The sequence below is a fragment of the Tachysurus vachellii genome, chromosome 1 (genome assembly GCF_030014155.1).
Source record: "Tachysurus vachellii isolate PV-2020 chromosome 1, HZAU_Pvac_v1, whole genome shotgun sequence".
Classification (NCBI taxonomy): Eukaryota; Metazoa; Chordata; class Actinopteri; order Siluriformes; family Bagridae; genus Tachysurus; species Tachysurus vachellii.
The window spans coordinates 21,402,898-21,419,720 of NC_083460.1; the positions used below are offsets into that span (position 1 = coordinate 21,402,898).

The 16,823-nt window shown below is 40.0% G+C and overlaps 1 protein-coding gene across 2 annotated transcripts in view; it reads right to left on the reverse strand.

Moving 5' to 3' along the window:
- syt7b (synaptotagmin VIIb) overlaps positions 1 to 7,323 on the reverse strand; it is a 120,777-nt gene extending 113,454 nt beyond the window's left edge. For both annotated transcript variants that reach the window (XM_060876948.1, XM_060876938.1), the window contains exon 1: positions 7,125 to 7,323. In XM_060876948.1, the coding sequence (XP_060732931.1) occupies positions 7,125 to 7,158 (34 nt within the window). In that variant the 5' untranslated portion in view covers positions 7,159 to 7,323. The remainder of the gene's footprint in view (positions 1 to 7,124) is intronic.
- Positions 7,324 to 16,823: the final 9,500 nt, after the last annotated feature.

A 16,823-nucleotide genomic window follows, 5' to 3' on the forward strand; every position in this document is an offset into this window, starting at 1 on the left:
TTACTGTTAAACAATGTTTACTGTAACTGCTGAGGAAAACAAATTAAGTAAGGGGGAGATGTTGTGTTCTTATTACATTGCTAATTAATAGATGTACACTAGATGGAGCTAGTGTGTGATAGCTAGGAAGGTAGCAGATGAGAGAGGAAGTGGAGTTGCACATGTGGCTAATGATCAGTAAAGAAACCTGTTTGGTACTCGGTGTATTGCCTATTCTTATTTCACGTGAATACACAACAACTGGTCAGACCTCAGGGTGAGACAGACTGAGGGAGACGGATACAGACAAACTAAAAAAGTTATTCCATTCTGACAGAGACTGGAGATGGACGAATCACAGTGTAGATCTCAATCTGCATGAGACTATGTGGTACTTCTGTGCTCAGTTTAGTTTGAGCAAAGCTGGAAAAATGAATGGGCAAAAATATCAGGATCTATATTGATTTATCCTGGAAGATTTGTGGCAAATTTGAGCCTGTCAGCCAGTGAGCGACCAGTAAGTGAATCAGTGACATCCTGAACCCAACACACCACTAACACACAACTAACACACCCCCAACACACCTTTAATGTGCCCCTAATACACCCGTAACACACCCATAACACACCACTAACACAACTTAACCTCGCCCCAACAAGCCAGTAACACACCACTAACACACCTCTAACACCACTCTAACACACCCCAAAACACCCCTAACACACCCCTAACACACCCCTAAAACACCATTAACACACCCCTAACACACCCCTAAAACACCATTAACACACCCCTAACACACCTCGAACACACCCTAACACATCATTAACACACCCCTAACACACCTTTAACACACCCATAACACACCCCTAAAACACCATTAACACACCTCTAACACACCCCCAACACACCTTTAATGTGCCCCTAATACACCCCTAACACACCCATAACACACCACTAACACAACTTAACCTCGCCCCAACAAGCCAGTAACACGCCCCTAACATACCTCTAACACACCCCTAACACCACTCTAACATACCACTAACACATCTCAACCTCGCCCCTAACAAGCCAGTAACACACCTCTAACACCACTCTAACACACCGCAAAACACCTTCAATACACCCCTAATACACCTATAACACACCCCCAACACACCTTTGATGTGCCCCTAATACACCCCTAACACACCCATAACACACCACTAATACAACTTAACCTCGCCCCAACAAGCCAGTAACACACCTCTAACACCACTCTAACACACCCCAAGACACCTTCAACACACCTCTAACACACCTCTAACACACCCATAACACACAACTAACACATCTCAACTTTGCCCCTAACAAGCCAGTAACACGCCCCTAACACACCTTTAACACACCCCTAACACCACTCTAACACACCCCAACACACCTTTAACACACCCAAAACACAGTATATAATATAAATAAACACAATATAAATAGATCTCTAATTGTATTCCTGATCCAGTGATCATGATTGTTTTGGTAGCAAAGGGATGGAATATTCACTCCTATCCATGGTTCTTACTCCAAATAATAACTTTCAGAGTTAGTGTTTTCTTAGAGAGATGCATAAATGTGTTATTCCAGGTATGTAGAAGAGAAACTAATGCTGTTTGAACCGGGACAATGGCTCAGTCTTTGAGTTGAACTGGTCCTGACAAAGATTCAGGAACTTTCACCACTTGAAGAGAAAGTCTGCTGGTGTGAAAGTGATTCACACGTCCTGTGTTAATGTCAATGAGTGACGTTTGTTGCTTATTGATTTAATGTTTAATTAAAGCTTGGCCATTATGTGCACCATGATAGGATGATTGCAGAGTAAATAATTGAGTGTGTTAAGATGTGATTAGGGATTTTCAAAAAGCAGATGCAAATGGTGCATCTTAAATGCCTTAAATGACTTAACATTTACATCTTTACAAAGGTATGAGTGTGTTGTTATTCAGTCTGTATTTAGTTCTGAGATGTAAAAATATACACATATACACACATATATATACACTCACCCTAAATATAAATATAAAAATAAAAAAACCTCAGAGTTGCAAGCACAGCCATATTCTTGTCTCGCATGCACACGCACACACATTCAATTTAAAGGGATAGTTCACCCAAAAATTTAAATTCTTTCATTTTCTCACCCTCATGATGTTACAAACCTGTATAAATGTCTTTGTTTTGATGAACATGGAGGAAGATATTTTAAGGAATGTTTGTAACCAAACCATTCATGAGCCCCATTCACTCCATAGTGAGAAAAAAGAATATTTTAAGTAAACTATCCCTTTAATATTAATAAATTACACTCTCTCTCTCTCTCTCTCTCTCTCTCTCTCTCTCTCTCTCTCTCCAATAGTTAATTCACTTCAAGGTTTGTGATTCAATAATTTACATTTTTTGATTGACGTGATTGTTGTTATTCTGTTGTTAAAAAGGAAGGATCTAATGTAAGGATGTGTTCATGTCCCATTAAAAGGGAATGCCTGTTCAAAAATGCCATTTGGTTGCATAGAAACCATTGCACTTTTTTATATATACTTTTCCATGGTCTTCTGCCATGTTTGAGGCATATTGAAACTTTTCATGCTTTTATGTTGGCCTTATTTCAGCTACATTTACATCTTAGGCTTTGTGGTTTTGATTTTTATTCATTTTTAGATTTTTATTGTATTTACAACTCACCTGTATGTGGCGACCTTTTAAAAATAAATGCATATAATCATTTTTTGTTGCAAATAAAACTCTCAGAGTTTTAAATACTGTAAATACCATAAATACTGTAGATTTAACTTTGTTTAATATATACATTTAGTTAAATCATCAAACATCTGTATGACTTGCCAGTGACTTGCTTGACTCAAGCTATGACTTGACTTGAATTGCTTGACATAAAGCAGTGACTTGACTTGACTTGACTCTCACAAAAATTGACTCAGACTTGCTTGAGATTTGAAGGTTAAGACTTGAGACTTACTTGTGACTTGCACATGTGTGACTTACTCCCACCTCTGATGCTAATGATCGAATGATACAAATGATCTCATATGAGTAAATAAAAACTATAATGGGATGAGATGCTTTGTTAGTCCAGCATTGTCTACATTATGGTTTATAGAATGTTATGCATTTATATATAATCCATACGTATGTGTGTTGTATATATGTCATGTATATGCAACAGTGATCAGAAGGACCTTAGAACCCAGAGAAGGTTCTGTAGTAAAATTTGCCACATAATAAATTTCAGACAAACAAAGTCCAGGCCTGGCAAGAGAGTTTAGATCAGAACTGCCCCACAAGCCTCAGCACAGGAGACAATAAAGCATGAAATAGAACTACGAATAAACAGGATAAACAGTAAAGCAGGCTACACAAACTGGAGGTGTGAAATGTCATTTTAGAGCATGGAACATAAACATGGCCACCATGTTAATGTGACTTTTATTAAGCATTACAGTATTTCAGTTCAAACAGAAAATATTCTGTTTCTAAATATATATTTTTACAAAATTTTATAGTAATTGTCAGAAACAATGACAAAAGGACATCAAATTATTTTGAACATTCATACTTATAAAGTACATTTATTTTTTTACAGTTATTAACAGCATAATGTCCAGTTTGTTAAGGAAAAAAGGAAAAACACACATAGACAATGTGATTATATAATCATAAAGCAGACCAGCTATGTCAGTGATGCACAACAATGTGAAGTAGCCACTCCCACAAAGTGTATCACTGTCATATAACAGAATGGTCTGGAGTCCAAAATCTGGAGTCTGGAGTGTGGAATGTGGAGTCTGGATTGTGGATTCTGATGTGTGGAGTCTGGAGTGTGCTGTGTGGATTCAGAAATGTGGAGTCTGGAATCTGGAGTGTGGTGTGTGGAGTCTGGAGTATGGAATCTGGAGTGTGGACTCTGGAATGTGGAGTCTGCAGTGTAAAGTCTGGAGTGTGGTGTTTGGATTCTGGAGTGTGGAATATGGAATGTTGAGTCTATAGTGTTGAGTCTGGAGTGTGGATTTTGGAATGTAAAGTCTGGAGTGTGCTGTGTGGAGTGTGCTGTGTGGAATCAGAAGTGTGACGTCTGGAATCTGTTGTGTGGAGTCTAGAATGTGGAGTATGGAGTGTAAAGTCTGAAGTGTGGTGTTTAGAGTCTTTAGTGTGAAATCTGGAGTGTGGAGTCTAGAATGTGGAGTATGGAGTGTAAAGTCTGAAGTTTGGAGTGTGGTGTGTGGAATATGGAGTGTGGAATCTGGAATCAGTGTGTGGAGTCTGGAGTTCAGAGAGTGGAGTCTGGAGTCTCAAATCTGGAGTATGAAGTCTGGCATGTGGAGTCTGGAATCTGGAGTGTGCAGTCTGGAGCATGGAGTGTGGAGTCTGAAGCATAGAGTCTGGAGTGTGGTAGCTGGAGTCTAAAGTGTAGAGGCTGGTGTGTGGAGTCTGACATGTGAAGTCTGGAGTGTGGACTCTAAAGTGTGGAATCAGAAGTGTGGAGTCTAATCTGGAGTCTGGAGTGTGAAGTCTAAGTATGTAGTCTGGACTGTGGAGTCTGAAGTCTGAAATCTGGAGTCTGGAGCGTGGAGTTCAACATATGCTTCTCATATTTGTCCGTTTGTATTACCACAGAAATCCATCTATTTTTTGTTAAATTCAAGTAATATTTTACAGTTAACCGCTAGCTAACGTAATAACAGGAACCTACTAACTACTATCTAAAGTTGCAATAGAAATTTTTACAAAACAACTATCGATGTACAAATTTTTGATTTTATATTTTATAGAATCAGATTGTATATGGTCTCAATAATTCCAACTAAAATAAGCCCTTTACCCTCAATAAACTAATTGTTAATGGTCTCTGTGAGAAGAATAATGATGTGTAATGACGTTTAAAAAGTTTGCAGTCCATGGCTATGATTAGCTCTGGATTCCGATATTTCACTTCAAACGTGTTGTTTTTCCTTCACCTCCATGTCCTCCTTCCAGCCTTGATTCATTGTTTAGTGCTGTATCCTGAACTGTGATACAAAAATCAATACTGTGCTGCTACAGTGTGATAATAATAGCTGATTGCTCCCATAACACCTTGTTTCAGAGCTTTTTAGATCTCACCCAAACCTAACTCGCTCACACACAGTAGGAAACATTTCTATGTTGGCTACTCAAAGCTCCAAACATAGCTGTTTATTTTTATCTCATTGTGGGACATTATTGGCTAGACATGATTTATGCCATTTATGGTAATTTTCACTCCGTTTCCACCTGAAACATGGCACAGGAAGTACGACACTGTGTGACCTTCATGTAAAAAACGTCGCTAACCATGTGAGAGACATCAGCCAATGAGAGAGCCTCTGTGATGTCACGGCATGGCAGCATTATGATCCTGGTCCGATCTCCAGAACCACGTCTGATTTTATGTCTTATTGTGAACACTAGACAGTTACTCTAAAAATAAAAAAAAATAAAAACCACAGCGCTAAGAACGGTTCCACATTTAATCCATATACATGTAAAATATAGTGAACTAAAAAACAAAGATCATCTCAACATCATCTTAGCTTCAGAATCATAGTCACATTTTTATAATGGGTGTGCATTTAAAAGATATGCATGATGCTTTCTCATTTTTATTAATTATATATTTCTTTACTAATAAATATTAAAGCAAAGTGTGAATGTCCTTGAACAATGCAGTGCAACAATGTCCTTCTTCCTAAAACACATGTTGCTTCAGAGGAGAAAAGCCTCCACAGGGCAGCATTTGACATGTACACACACACACACACACACACACACAAACACAAACAACACACACACACACACACACACACACACAGAAAGTCAATATGTCCACATTGAGGTGTGTGAGGAAATTGAAAAAACATGTCAGAAACAGGGGATGAACTGAGCGCTCTCAGCTTTGGCCAATCAAAAGCACTTTCTTTAAAATGTGCAAGGCTGTACATGTTCAAATAATAAACACGCAGATCACAGAGATAAACACAATGCATACAACGCATACAAGCACAATGCATACAAAATGCATGGATGGAACACACACACAAAAAGATTGAAGAGTGCACACTTCCAATGTATACACCATGTATACATATCAAATGCATCTGAGTGCACACACATTCACAGATTTCAGAGACACTCAATGCACTCAGTATCCACACAGCACACAGAACATGCACATAAACAGCACACACACACACATACACACACACACAGATTCGGTTCCTCTTGCAGATGAGATGAGGCACTTGGTCTGATGTGTGAGAGAGCAATAACACTGAATTATCATCACATCTAAATCAGACTCATTTAGATCATCTCGATGGCTCTACTCTCTCCCTCTGTGTGTGTGTGTGTGTGTATTAATTCTCAAGCTAAGCCAAAGAGAGTCTAATTTTAGCCTCACTTCTCCCACCACACGCAACAGGAGGAGAAGAGGGCAAGCAGGGCATGGACGGCTGGATGGATGGATGGACAAACGGACTCTCTGGAGGAATGGACATCGGATCCTCTGAGAGACAGAGACCTTACAATCTCTCTCTCTCTCTCTCTCTCTCTCTCTCTCTCTCTCTCACACACACACACACACACACACACACAGTGTGTAATTGAGGGTGTGATGACCTTGTGCATGGCTTGGAAGCACCTTGGAATTCAAACACACACACACACACACACACACACACACACACAACAAGTGTCCTGTTGATTGATTATATACCACCACGCTTCTTCTTCGTGCTCGTTTCTATAGAAACCTGTCTGCACGTGAAATTGTCCATAAATTGTCCATATGCGATATGAGCTTTTAAAAATAATCCTGCATGCCACAGCATGGCTAATGACAGTCACGAGCTGAGAGAGAGAGAGAGAGAGAGAGAGAGAGAGAGAGAGAGAGAGACAGATAAAGACAGAGAGAGACTGACAGATAGAGACAGAGAGATGTAGAGACAGAGAGAGACAGATAGATGTAGAGAGAGAGAGACAGGGGTGTAGACATGTAGAGACAGAGACAGAGAGATGTAGAGACAGAGAGAGATGTAGAGTATCTATAAAAGTACCATGACGGGATTTTTCTGCTCACCTTTGCCGTCCTCGGTGTCTCTGTTCAGTCTCATAGCTGCCTTCCCTCTGGTATGTTATTTATTTTCACTGTGAGGGGAAAAACCCCTCAGATTATTCATATATATTGAGTTTCCGTTTCCTTCTTGTGCCGTAGCATGGAAAAGCTCGCGTGTGTCTAGCAGTCAGCTCGTGCTTCTCCTAACCGTTACACTCCAGCAGGTTAGTTCTCTCACTCTCTCTCTCTCTCTCTCTCTCTCTCTCTTTCTCGCTCTCGCCCTCTCTCCCCCCTCTCTGTCCTCCCCCTCTCTCTCTGCCCCCCCCCCCACACACACACACACACACACACGTGTGCGACACAGTCCCCCCCTCACCCCCTCTCTCAATCCATTACATTCGGTTTGTTTGTAGGAGACCGGATGGCAGGTTGGAGGGCGTCTTGAGGCACGCGCGGCGCATCTTTTCCAAACAAACCAAAATTAGTTTTTAAACTTATACAATGTTTTGAATCTAAATCTTCATCACCATCATCTGGAGCACAACCAAGATAGATCTAGAGTTACACTAAATGTAGGTGCACCAGGAACATAACATGCATATGTGATTCTTCTCCAAACTGTAAGTCTGAAGTACACACAGAGTTGTACTGAGTCTCTGTGTGCTGTAGCCTTAGTTTACCTTCACTGGAGCTACAAACCCATGACAATGTCCCTGTGCACAAAGCAGCTCCATGAAGACCTGCTGTAGAGGTGAAGGCTGGAATAAGAGGAAGAACTCGAGTGTCCTGCACTGATCCCTGACTCTGACTCAAACCCACTGAACAGCTTTAGGATGAACTGAAGTCTCCTCAACATCCCAACATTAGTGTCTGATCTCACTGGTGCTCTTGTAGCTGAATGATCACTAATCCCCACAGTCACAATCCTACATCTAGTGGAAAACCTTATTATACCACTGAAGGAATGAGTTCAACAAGCACATATATGTGCACAAAGTTTTAACTGTGACATCTGGATCATCAAGATCTACAATGTCCAAAATTACTTGTGTACTTACAGTGACCTATGACCTCGTCACATGACCTCCAGTTGAGATCTTCGCTCACAGTCACCTGATTACTAATGACACTCACTTGTTTGAAGTTCTTTTAATCAACAATGCGTCTCAATCCTGATTAGTGTGCAGTGTTTTACAGAATAAACTTGATTTATTCCTGACATTCCTGATCTGTGCAGGTCCACATCTGCTTAATAAAACAATCCCAACTAATTATAAAAGGATTAAATGATGAAGTTTCCCTAAGTATTTATTTTTTAACCAAACTCCTAATAAAGCTCTGAGTGACACCGGCTGCTCAAGCAACACTAGCTGCCCTGTATGGAATATGTAAAAAGAAAAAAGGAAGGTGGAAGAGTATTTTGGATATCACAGTGCACATCGTTTCCAAATACTAATGAAAAAACAATACCTTGTACTTCAGATACAGGTCTAAAGTATAAAACCCTGCACTCAGGTAGTCATGTCGGTTATTTAAATGCAGAGTGTGTGTTGGTGAGTGCAACCTAGCTAAAGTGATTTATTAATTAGCATCCCATAATGATTTTAGCTGTTGCTAACACTCTGTCACACTTTACAAACAGATTCCAGGAAGCTTGTGGAAAATCGGATGCTTTATACACAAAGTGCAGGCTGATGGACTGGGACTCGGTTGTCACTCCCCTGTACTCCTATAACAGAAGCTACAGAGAGAGCAGACTGAATACGTCTGTCTGCTGCAGAACCTACAGAAGAAACAAACATGTTTAAAAATAGACTGTCTTGACTCTCATATTGATCTATAGAATTATTTTGATACCAGCTGTCATGATCGGTTGGAGTGAAGGAGTGAAGAAGTGTGCGTGAGGTTTGAAGTAGACATTATATTTATAAATTAGGAGGAAAACTTACCCAGAAGCACTGAGATGTGATGCAATTTCTGTTTAAAGCAGGAAACAAGTAAACAAAAGGCATGTCCTGAATGTTAGCATCAGCAAGGAGAAAGTCAAACACACTCCACACACACTACATACCCCTCACATCATCTTTAATTCAGATTAGCTCTATTCAGACATTTCCTCTTCATCTCCTATAGTACATGAATAATAAAAAACCCAGAGCTTAGGGACTAAATGCTGCAGTTTCTTAACATCGGTGGAATCTAGTCCTTCTGGTTACTAATGTGTCAGCCAAAAAACACATCAACTTTACTTCAAACAGGAAAGAAAAAACTATATGAGACTTTTGAGCTTGCTGTGACCTTGACTCCTGTTTTTCAATTCAAATCACATGTCCATCTACAGTGAATACAGTGTGGCCTACAAACTTGGCTGCTGAGGGCTGCAACACCCAGTAAGCTCAGACTCTTTCGCTTTCTCACTCACCTGATCACACACCTGGACTCTCAGGTTCCCCTCGGATCAACTGACGAGAATCTCAGACACGTGACATTAAATCTAAATGTCTATCAGGGTGAAAGTGGCATCTGTTTAGCTGAGTCTGCATGCATCTGCTTTTTATCTGTGTACGCTTGAGGATTTGACTCGCTCAGATTCTGAAGCTCCATGCAGGACAATTTTCTGAATTGCTTGGATGCATGTGAGAAGTGTGACCCACGCAGCAGTAACACTCCCGTCTTCAACCCACACCAGCTGCGTTATAATCTTGTGAAGCGACGCTGCACTGTGCTTCTTTGCCTTGCTGCATGAATGAGGAGCTAACTTCACCAACAGCCATTAATAGCTTATAACTACACTTTATATACATGCTGTGAAATGTCCTGAACTCTGTTCAAATGATTCATTTATACATCCATCATTCATCAGTAGCCTCTTTGCCCTGGTCTCAGTTCCAGATCACCTCTGGATCCACTGGGACCTTTTCTGTTAAAGCGTCCTTGACTGTTTGTTGTAAGAAAGCTGTTTTTTATTTTATTTTCAATTCAGTTCAGCACCTTTACATCAAGAGCAACATTACTTTGCTGCCATGACAACAACTTTAGGTATTTACATGGCACTACTAAAGCACATCATGAACAATGTGAACATGTTGAAAAGACTACTGATGAGAAATGATCAAGGGTGAATGCACTGAAGAAGACAAAGGAGGCAAGTGCACCAAACTGAACAGTAGGAGGCAGAGTCATTATCATTACAAGCTAATTACACATTGCCACCATGAGTTGTATTTACACCCGTACATTAGAGATCTAACGTGTGTCGTAATGTTACGCCTCTCAGTTTGGTGGACATAAAAATTAAGCTGGTGCAGCACTGCGTTGGTGGAAACATGGCACCGGATCCTTTCTCCAGTCATTCGATTTACTAATTGTTTTGTCCACACTGTGTGTATGCAGGAAAGGCAAAAATCAATCTACACTCTCTTCATCTCATCAAGTGGAATATTCATCATTATGCCTCTGAACTCGAGTCAACACACAGAGGCTTTGATCTTGCTCTAGTTTCATGGCCGATCGAACACAAAGGTCTGAGTGATTCTGCCGCCTTTATCAGTCCACCCACATACGATACACACCACATACTGACTATCACACGGACGCGCCAGGATTCGGAAAGAACCCACAACTGAAAGACTAGAAACCTGTAATAAACTGCACAGATCAACTGCACCTACAGCAGCTTCTCACCAGCAGCCCCTGGTTTCTACACCGGCAGGTTTCTAGATCAGCATTCTATAAATTATGCATCAAATGAATGCCAGCGGTCGAGATTTGTGCAACCAGTGAGTTAAAATAGTGTATACAGAAAGCAAGTTGGGCCTGAGAGCTCATGATCATGATGGGTTATTTGGGTAGAAGTAGTTTTCATATATGATCAGAAATGTTTGTAAAACCCCAAATGTATTATCTCTACACTCTTTGAGATCACAAAATTCAGGACTTCTGCTACTTTCCAGAATATCAAAGTCTATTAAAGGCGTTAGAGCATTTTCATACTCAGCTCCTAAACTTTGGAATAGCCTTCCAAAGTGTTTGGGATTCAGCCACACTCTCCACATTTAAATGTAGATTAAAAACATATTTCTTTAGTCAGACATTCTCATAATACATTCCATAACCGTGTGTCCAGTACATCTGATCACAAGCATAGAGGCATCCCAAGGCATAGAGATGTACCAGCTCCAGTTGTGTTCCACTTCATGAAGATTTCGGACCTTCAGTGAGAAGGTACCAACTCCATGTGGTCTCTGAGAACAACAACCTCCTCATCAATAAACAATTATCAGACTGTATCTGACTGTAGAACGGACATTATTCATTATAACACTCTCCGGTGTTTATAACAGTTTATAATCACACCCTCCAGTGTCACCCAAATGAGGATGAGGTTCACTTTTGAGTTTGGTTCCTCTCAAAGTTTCTTCCTCTTCCATTTAAGGGGGTTTTTCATCACCACATTCACCTCAGTTACCTCAGGCTTGTTCATTGGGGTTAAATACAATCACATTTAAATAAAAGTCTAATATTAATCGTCAACTTTGTATAATAAACTTTTTGTACTGTATTTCTTATGTTCTGTAAAGCTGCTTTGAGACAATGTACATGGTTAAAAGTGATATACAAAAAATTGTTATTTGAATTGAATTGATGATTATTAACAATGCCAGAGACAGTGCTTGCTGGTCTGGGTATATTAGCCTGGGTATATTGGGTATATTTGGAGCTTTATTTCTTGTTAAACATCCATCACATTTACTGCTACAGAGTGCATTTTTTCAGCTTTCCCTGATCAGTACAATTCAGCACCAAAATTCAGTACAATTTTGATACCGTTGTTGTGATTGATTCAGTTTTATGCAAAAAAAATGCACATTGTTTTACATTGTTTATTATTCAGAAATAAAAAGGAGACTTCACATTTATCACATTTCTTAATTAAAATTTTATTCCAAATATTCTGAGACTCAAGTTGAATGAAATTGTGACGGAAGTTTATAATTACAATCTTAATTCTATGAACGACTTTAACTGAAGTGCAAATAAAAGGCGATGCCACCTTTAAAAACCTGTCGAAGGTCAGAACTGCTGAATTCTGGAGACAAAAATGATGAACGGTTAATAATGAACTGTGAAAGAAATATTTCCTTTAAGAAGTCAATGGACTAGAAGAAAACAAAATAGTTTTAATACCGAAAGTATTTATAAAAGCAAAATGACTTTTGCTTGGTTTTTAGCCGTACATTCAGCCTGCAACGATCACAGCAGGTAAGAATCCATTAAACTGACAGAGAACCTCCAGCAGGGGCAAAATCCAGCCCCAAAAACATGGGTTTTATTAAGAATACCAAGACAGACACACACATGAAACACTAGAAATAAACTGGGCATCTAAATACAAAAGAAGATTCAGAAACCAGGAACATAAAACACGGTAACAGGAGACATCCAACTACATCAAGGACTCATCAAGGTATAAATAGGGTTAAGTGAAACATGAGAAAGAGCTGTGCAGTGGAGGGAAGGGACTAATGATCGGGACAAACACACATGAGCACACAACATAAACAAAGACACAATTGTCCATGACAATAACAGATACCTAAAGATGACGTTTAAAACCACTGGAGCTAATGATGAGAAGAAATTTAGTCAGAAGAACAGAACTGAATTAATTCAAACCATAAATGCCTTTTTCAATATAAACAGATTAGACGTAGAGGAACTGGTGCTGAACAGGAAGTGCAGAGAGTGCATGGCTTTAGAGAACTGTACACCTTTTGTGTGATTTATGAAGCATAACCATTATTACCAGTAATGAGATATATTAGAAAATGAATTTAACAGAAAATCACATGAAGGTCTTTAACAGGATAAAACATTCATGTAAATATTTCCTGTGATATTGATCTGAATATTGATCTGCATGAATAAATAACAAGTACTGCATGGCTGTTCGACTGAAACTGGAATTAATTTGCTGTACAATTGTTCATCATCATTATAAAGACTGAATGGACATTTGAGTGAAAACAAACATGAGTTGTGATTTATTTATTTTATTTAGTTATTTAAAGTTTGATGTGTAGATTTTATCTGACGCACTGCTATCTATTTCATTTAATACGCTCCCATGCATCATGTGGTAACACCCTGATTATCACTTTAGATCCTTTAGTATACTGACGGAGGAATGTGCTGCACACACACACACGCACACGCGCACACACACACACACACACACACACACACACACACACACACACACACACACACACACACACACTCTGTCCCTCAGGTATTACAGAGGTTTGGGTTAGTGTGTATTCAGTAATCACCAATGGAGGAATAACATCTTTCTCTCTCTCTCTCTCTCAAAAACAATGCTCCACACATGAAATAGTGCTTCTTCTCTCTGCTTTACTTTCAAAGCAACTTGTCTGGCAGAAGATGAAAGATTTGCCTAATGATTTGCAGGAGAAAAGAAAATCAGAGAAGAAACAACATTGCGGAGGGCTGTTAGTGCACCAGAGAGAAAGAGAGCTTATTACAGCTCTGATTATGTCTCACTCAATTTGTCTCTCTCTCTCTCTCTCTCTCTCTCTCTCTCTCTCTCTCTCTCCCTCTCTTTCTCTCTCTCTCTCTCTCTCTCTCTCGTCCACATCTCTTCATCTCTCTCTCTCTCGACTTGTCTTTCTCTAAGTGCTCCCCCCCCCACACACACACACACCAACCCCCACGCTCCCAGTCCATTCGTCTCTCTTCGGCTCAGAGAAAGACTCCAGTCACTCAGTGGCGTGTGATCAAGATGGCACAGAGCCCTCAAACACATTTGTGACACGGCCAGATCTTTTACATCACTGGCCAAAAACGCAATCTATTCACACACTCACACACACACACACACACACACACGCACGCACACACACACGCACACAACAATCAATTAATTCCAGTGAGCAGTGGGTGTAGCAGGAGCGTATGCATGGAGAGGATACAAATAAGAGAGAGACAGAGAGAGAGAGAGAGAGCGAGAGAGAGAGAGAGAGAGAGAGAGAGAGAGAGAGAGAGAGAGAGAGAGAGAGAGAGTCCCCTCTCTGCAGAGTTTTTCCCACAGCAACAAAACTTAAGAGCAACTTCAACCTCAAAGCACAACACTTCTTCAATAAGTGTTAAATAAATGCATTGTTACACAAAGCTTCTTCAGACCAGTGTTGAGACTTTCTGCACTGTTCAACAACATATTTTTTGAATCTGATCACTTGCCTTGCAGCTGATGTCATGGGTTTCAGAAAAGTATTAAACATCTACTGACCGATCCAAAAGGAAAATATTGACTGATTTAGACCACCTCCAGTCTCTGCCCACTGCACATTGGTGCATCGTATGAATTTGAAACCTGAAAGAAACCCATGGGTATGACATCACAGGGTAAGAAGGCACAAGAAAATCTCCAAGGTGTGGGAACCTCACCTGGACCTCACACAGTCAACAAAGACAGGAAGAGAAGAAATACAATTCATTCTAGAGACCAATTCTATAGCAATAACATAGACAACGCAACTACAAATCTGAGTAATTGGGAGAGTTATCGAGCCTCAAACAGAGTGAGCAGAAACAGATCCTGATCAGGTTCAGACTCACTACACACAGGCACAAACAGCTGGCAGACTGCAGACTGCTCGCTTCACAGCAGGGGAGCTCGAGACTGGCAGGAACTTCATCCAGAAAAAAAATCCACATGAAATAATACCAAACATTGGTGGCATGGCTCCACTGGCAAAATGAGAGATCTTCAGCAACACTCATCCCCACTCCAGAACCCCCACAGTCTGGCTGAGCTTCTCTTTTATTACTGCTGTTCTACTGCTAGACTAGAACACTGCTGCTAGTCCTACTGTTATGATTGTATTGACCAGAAGTATATAATATGCTATAACCCCTCCCCTCACTGCCAAAGGTCCAGAATTTAAGTCGGTTTTTTTCATGTGATTATTGTCATCATTGTTTTAATCAATGTTTCTGACAAATATTCTGGGTTGCTGTTTCCAATTAATATGATACATTATTGTAGCTGGACGTGGCATGCGAGTTGCTCTTTACATGGGAAACAAGAAACAGCACGCGCCACCCCGCGTTCAGCTGAACTCAATCAGAGCGCGCGACCGCGCGTGCACAGCAGAACGGCATCTGACAGAATCGGTCATTTGGTCGTTTCTCTGAACTGAGTTTAAATTTCATAACAACTTATTTAATTTGCTTAAGAGTTATGAAAACAGCATTTAAACATACTTATTAAGGGTCACAGAATATCGTCTGACGGTAATACAATACAGTATCTACAAGGAGCTACGTGAGACAATTGAGGATGACTTCAACCACATCTACAAGCATCATCAGGATGGCTGCTCAGGTCGATGTTGAGCCTACCAATCAACCACGTGTTGCTGGAAGGCAGACACAGAGAGAAAATGTACCTGCTGAAAATGTGAAGGATTACTATAGTCACAACATGGCTATACCTTTCCTAGACCATGTCATCTTGGAGTTTGAATCCAGATTCAGTCCTCTATCTGTAACTGCATCAAGGCTCCTGGGTCTAATTCCGTCTATACAGTGCAACTCAGGTGTGACAGTGGACATTTCTGAAGTAGTCCAACTTTACCAAGATGACTTACCTTCACCAGAGCTGATTGACCAGGAACTGAAACGCTGGACACTGAAGTGGCAAAACAAGCCATCAGTACAAAGGCCAACTTCATGTGCTCAGGTAATCAAACAATGTGATGCGCTGATCTACAAAAACATCTTCAAGCTTCTCAAAATAGCTTGTACTCTGCCAGTCACCTCATGTGAATGTGAATGGTCGACCAGCACTCTCCGGTAGGGCTGCAACAAACGATTATTTTGATAATCGATTAATCGAACGATTATTAGAACGATTAATCGACTAATCATCGATTATTGTCAATGTCCTTGACGACTAATCAGTAAGTTTTGAACGATTATTCAGCTTTTTCAATTAGTTAAAACATTGAGTTATACATATTCTAACTATAATGTAAAAAAAAAAAAAAATCATTTCAGCTTTTGAAATGGTTGTTTTAATGAACTTTGAGCCAACTAAACAGGTCATTCTCTTTTAAGCACTGTTTAAATATTCTGTTATCTTTTAATTAAAAAAAAATAATTTACACAAATGAATCAGCTGCATTACAGACAAAAAAAATATATATGTTTGAATGTAAACATCTCTTGGCAGCAGTATTAAGAGCTTCATTAGTAAAACAAGTGTTCAGTTTAATGAAAAGCAGTATGTAACAGTGTCCTTTCTGCACTGGCCTTTTTTGGATTTTCAAATAAGTGCTGAATTAAAATGAAGAAAGGTCAACATATCAACATGTTCACGTGACAAGCTTGCTCTTTTTTGTGAGCAAATGTTTCCTGCAGCAGAGTTCACAACGCAAGTTCTGCCTTGATTGTATTGCACACAACTGCATTTTTGGTCGGAAGTTTTGTAAAACTTTCCCACACCTTGCTTGTTCGCATTCGCTCGCACTCCGTCATAATTTGCGCTTCTTTTAAAAGTTCTCTTCTACCGCATTTGTTAGGGCTGCTTTACACTCTAGCGCTACAGCGCCGTAGCGGTCAAATTGCAATATTGCAGGCCCTTACATTAGGACACGTGAGAACAAACGACTACTCGACAACAAAGATATCTGTCGACAA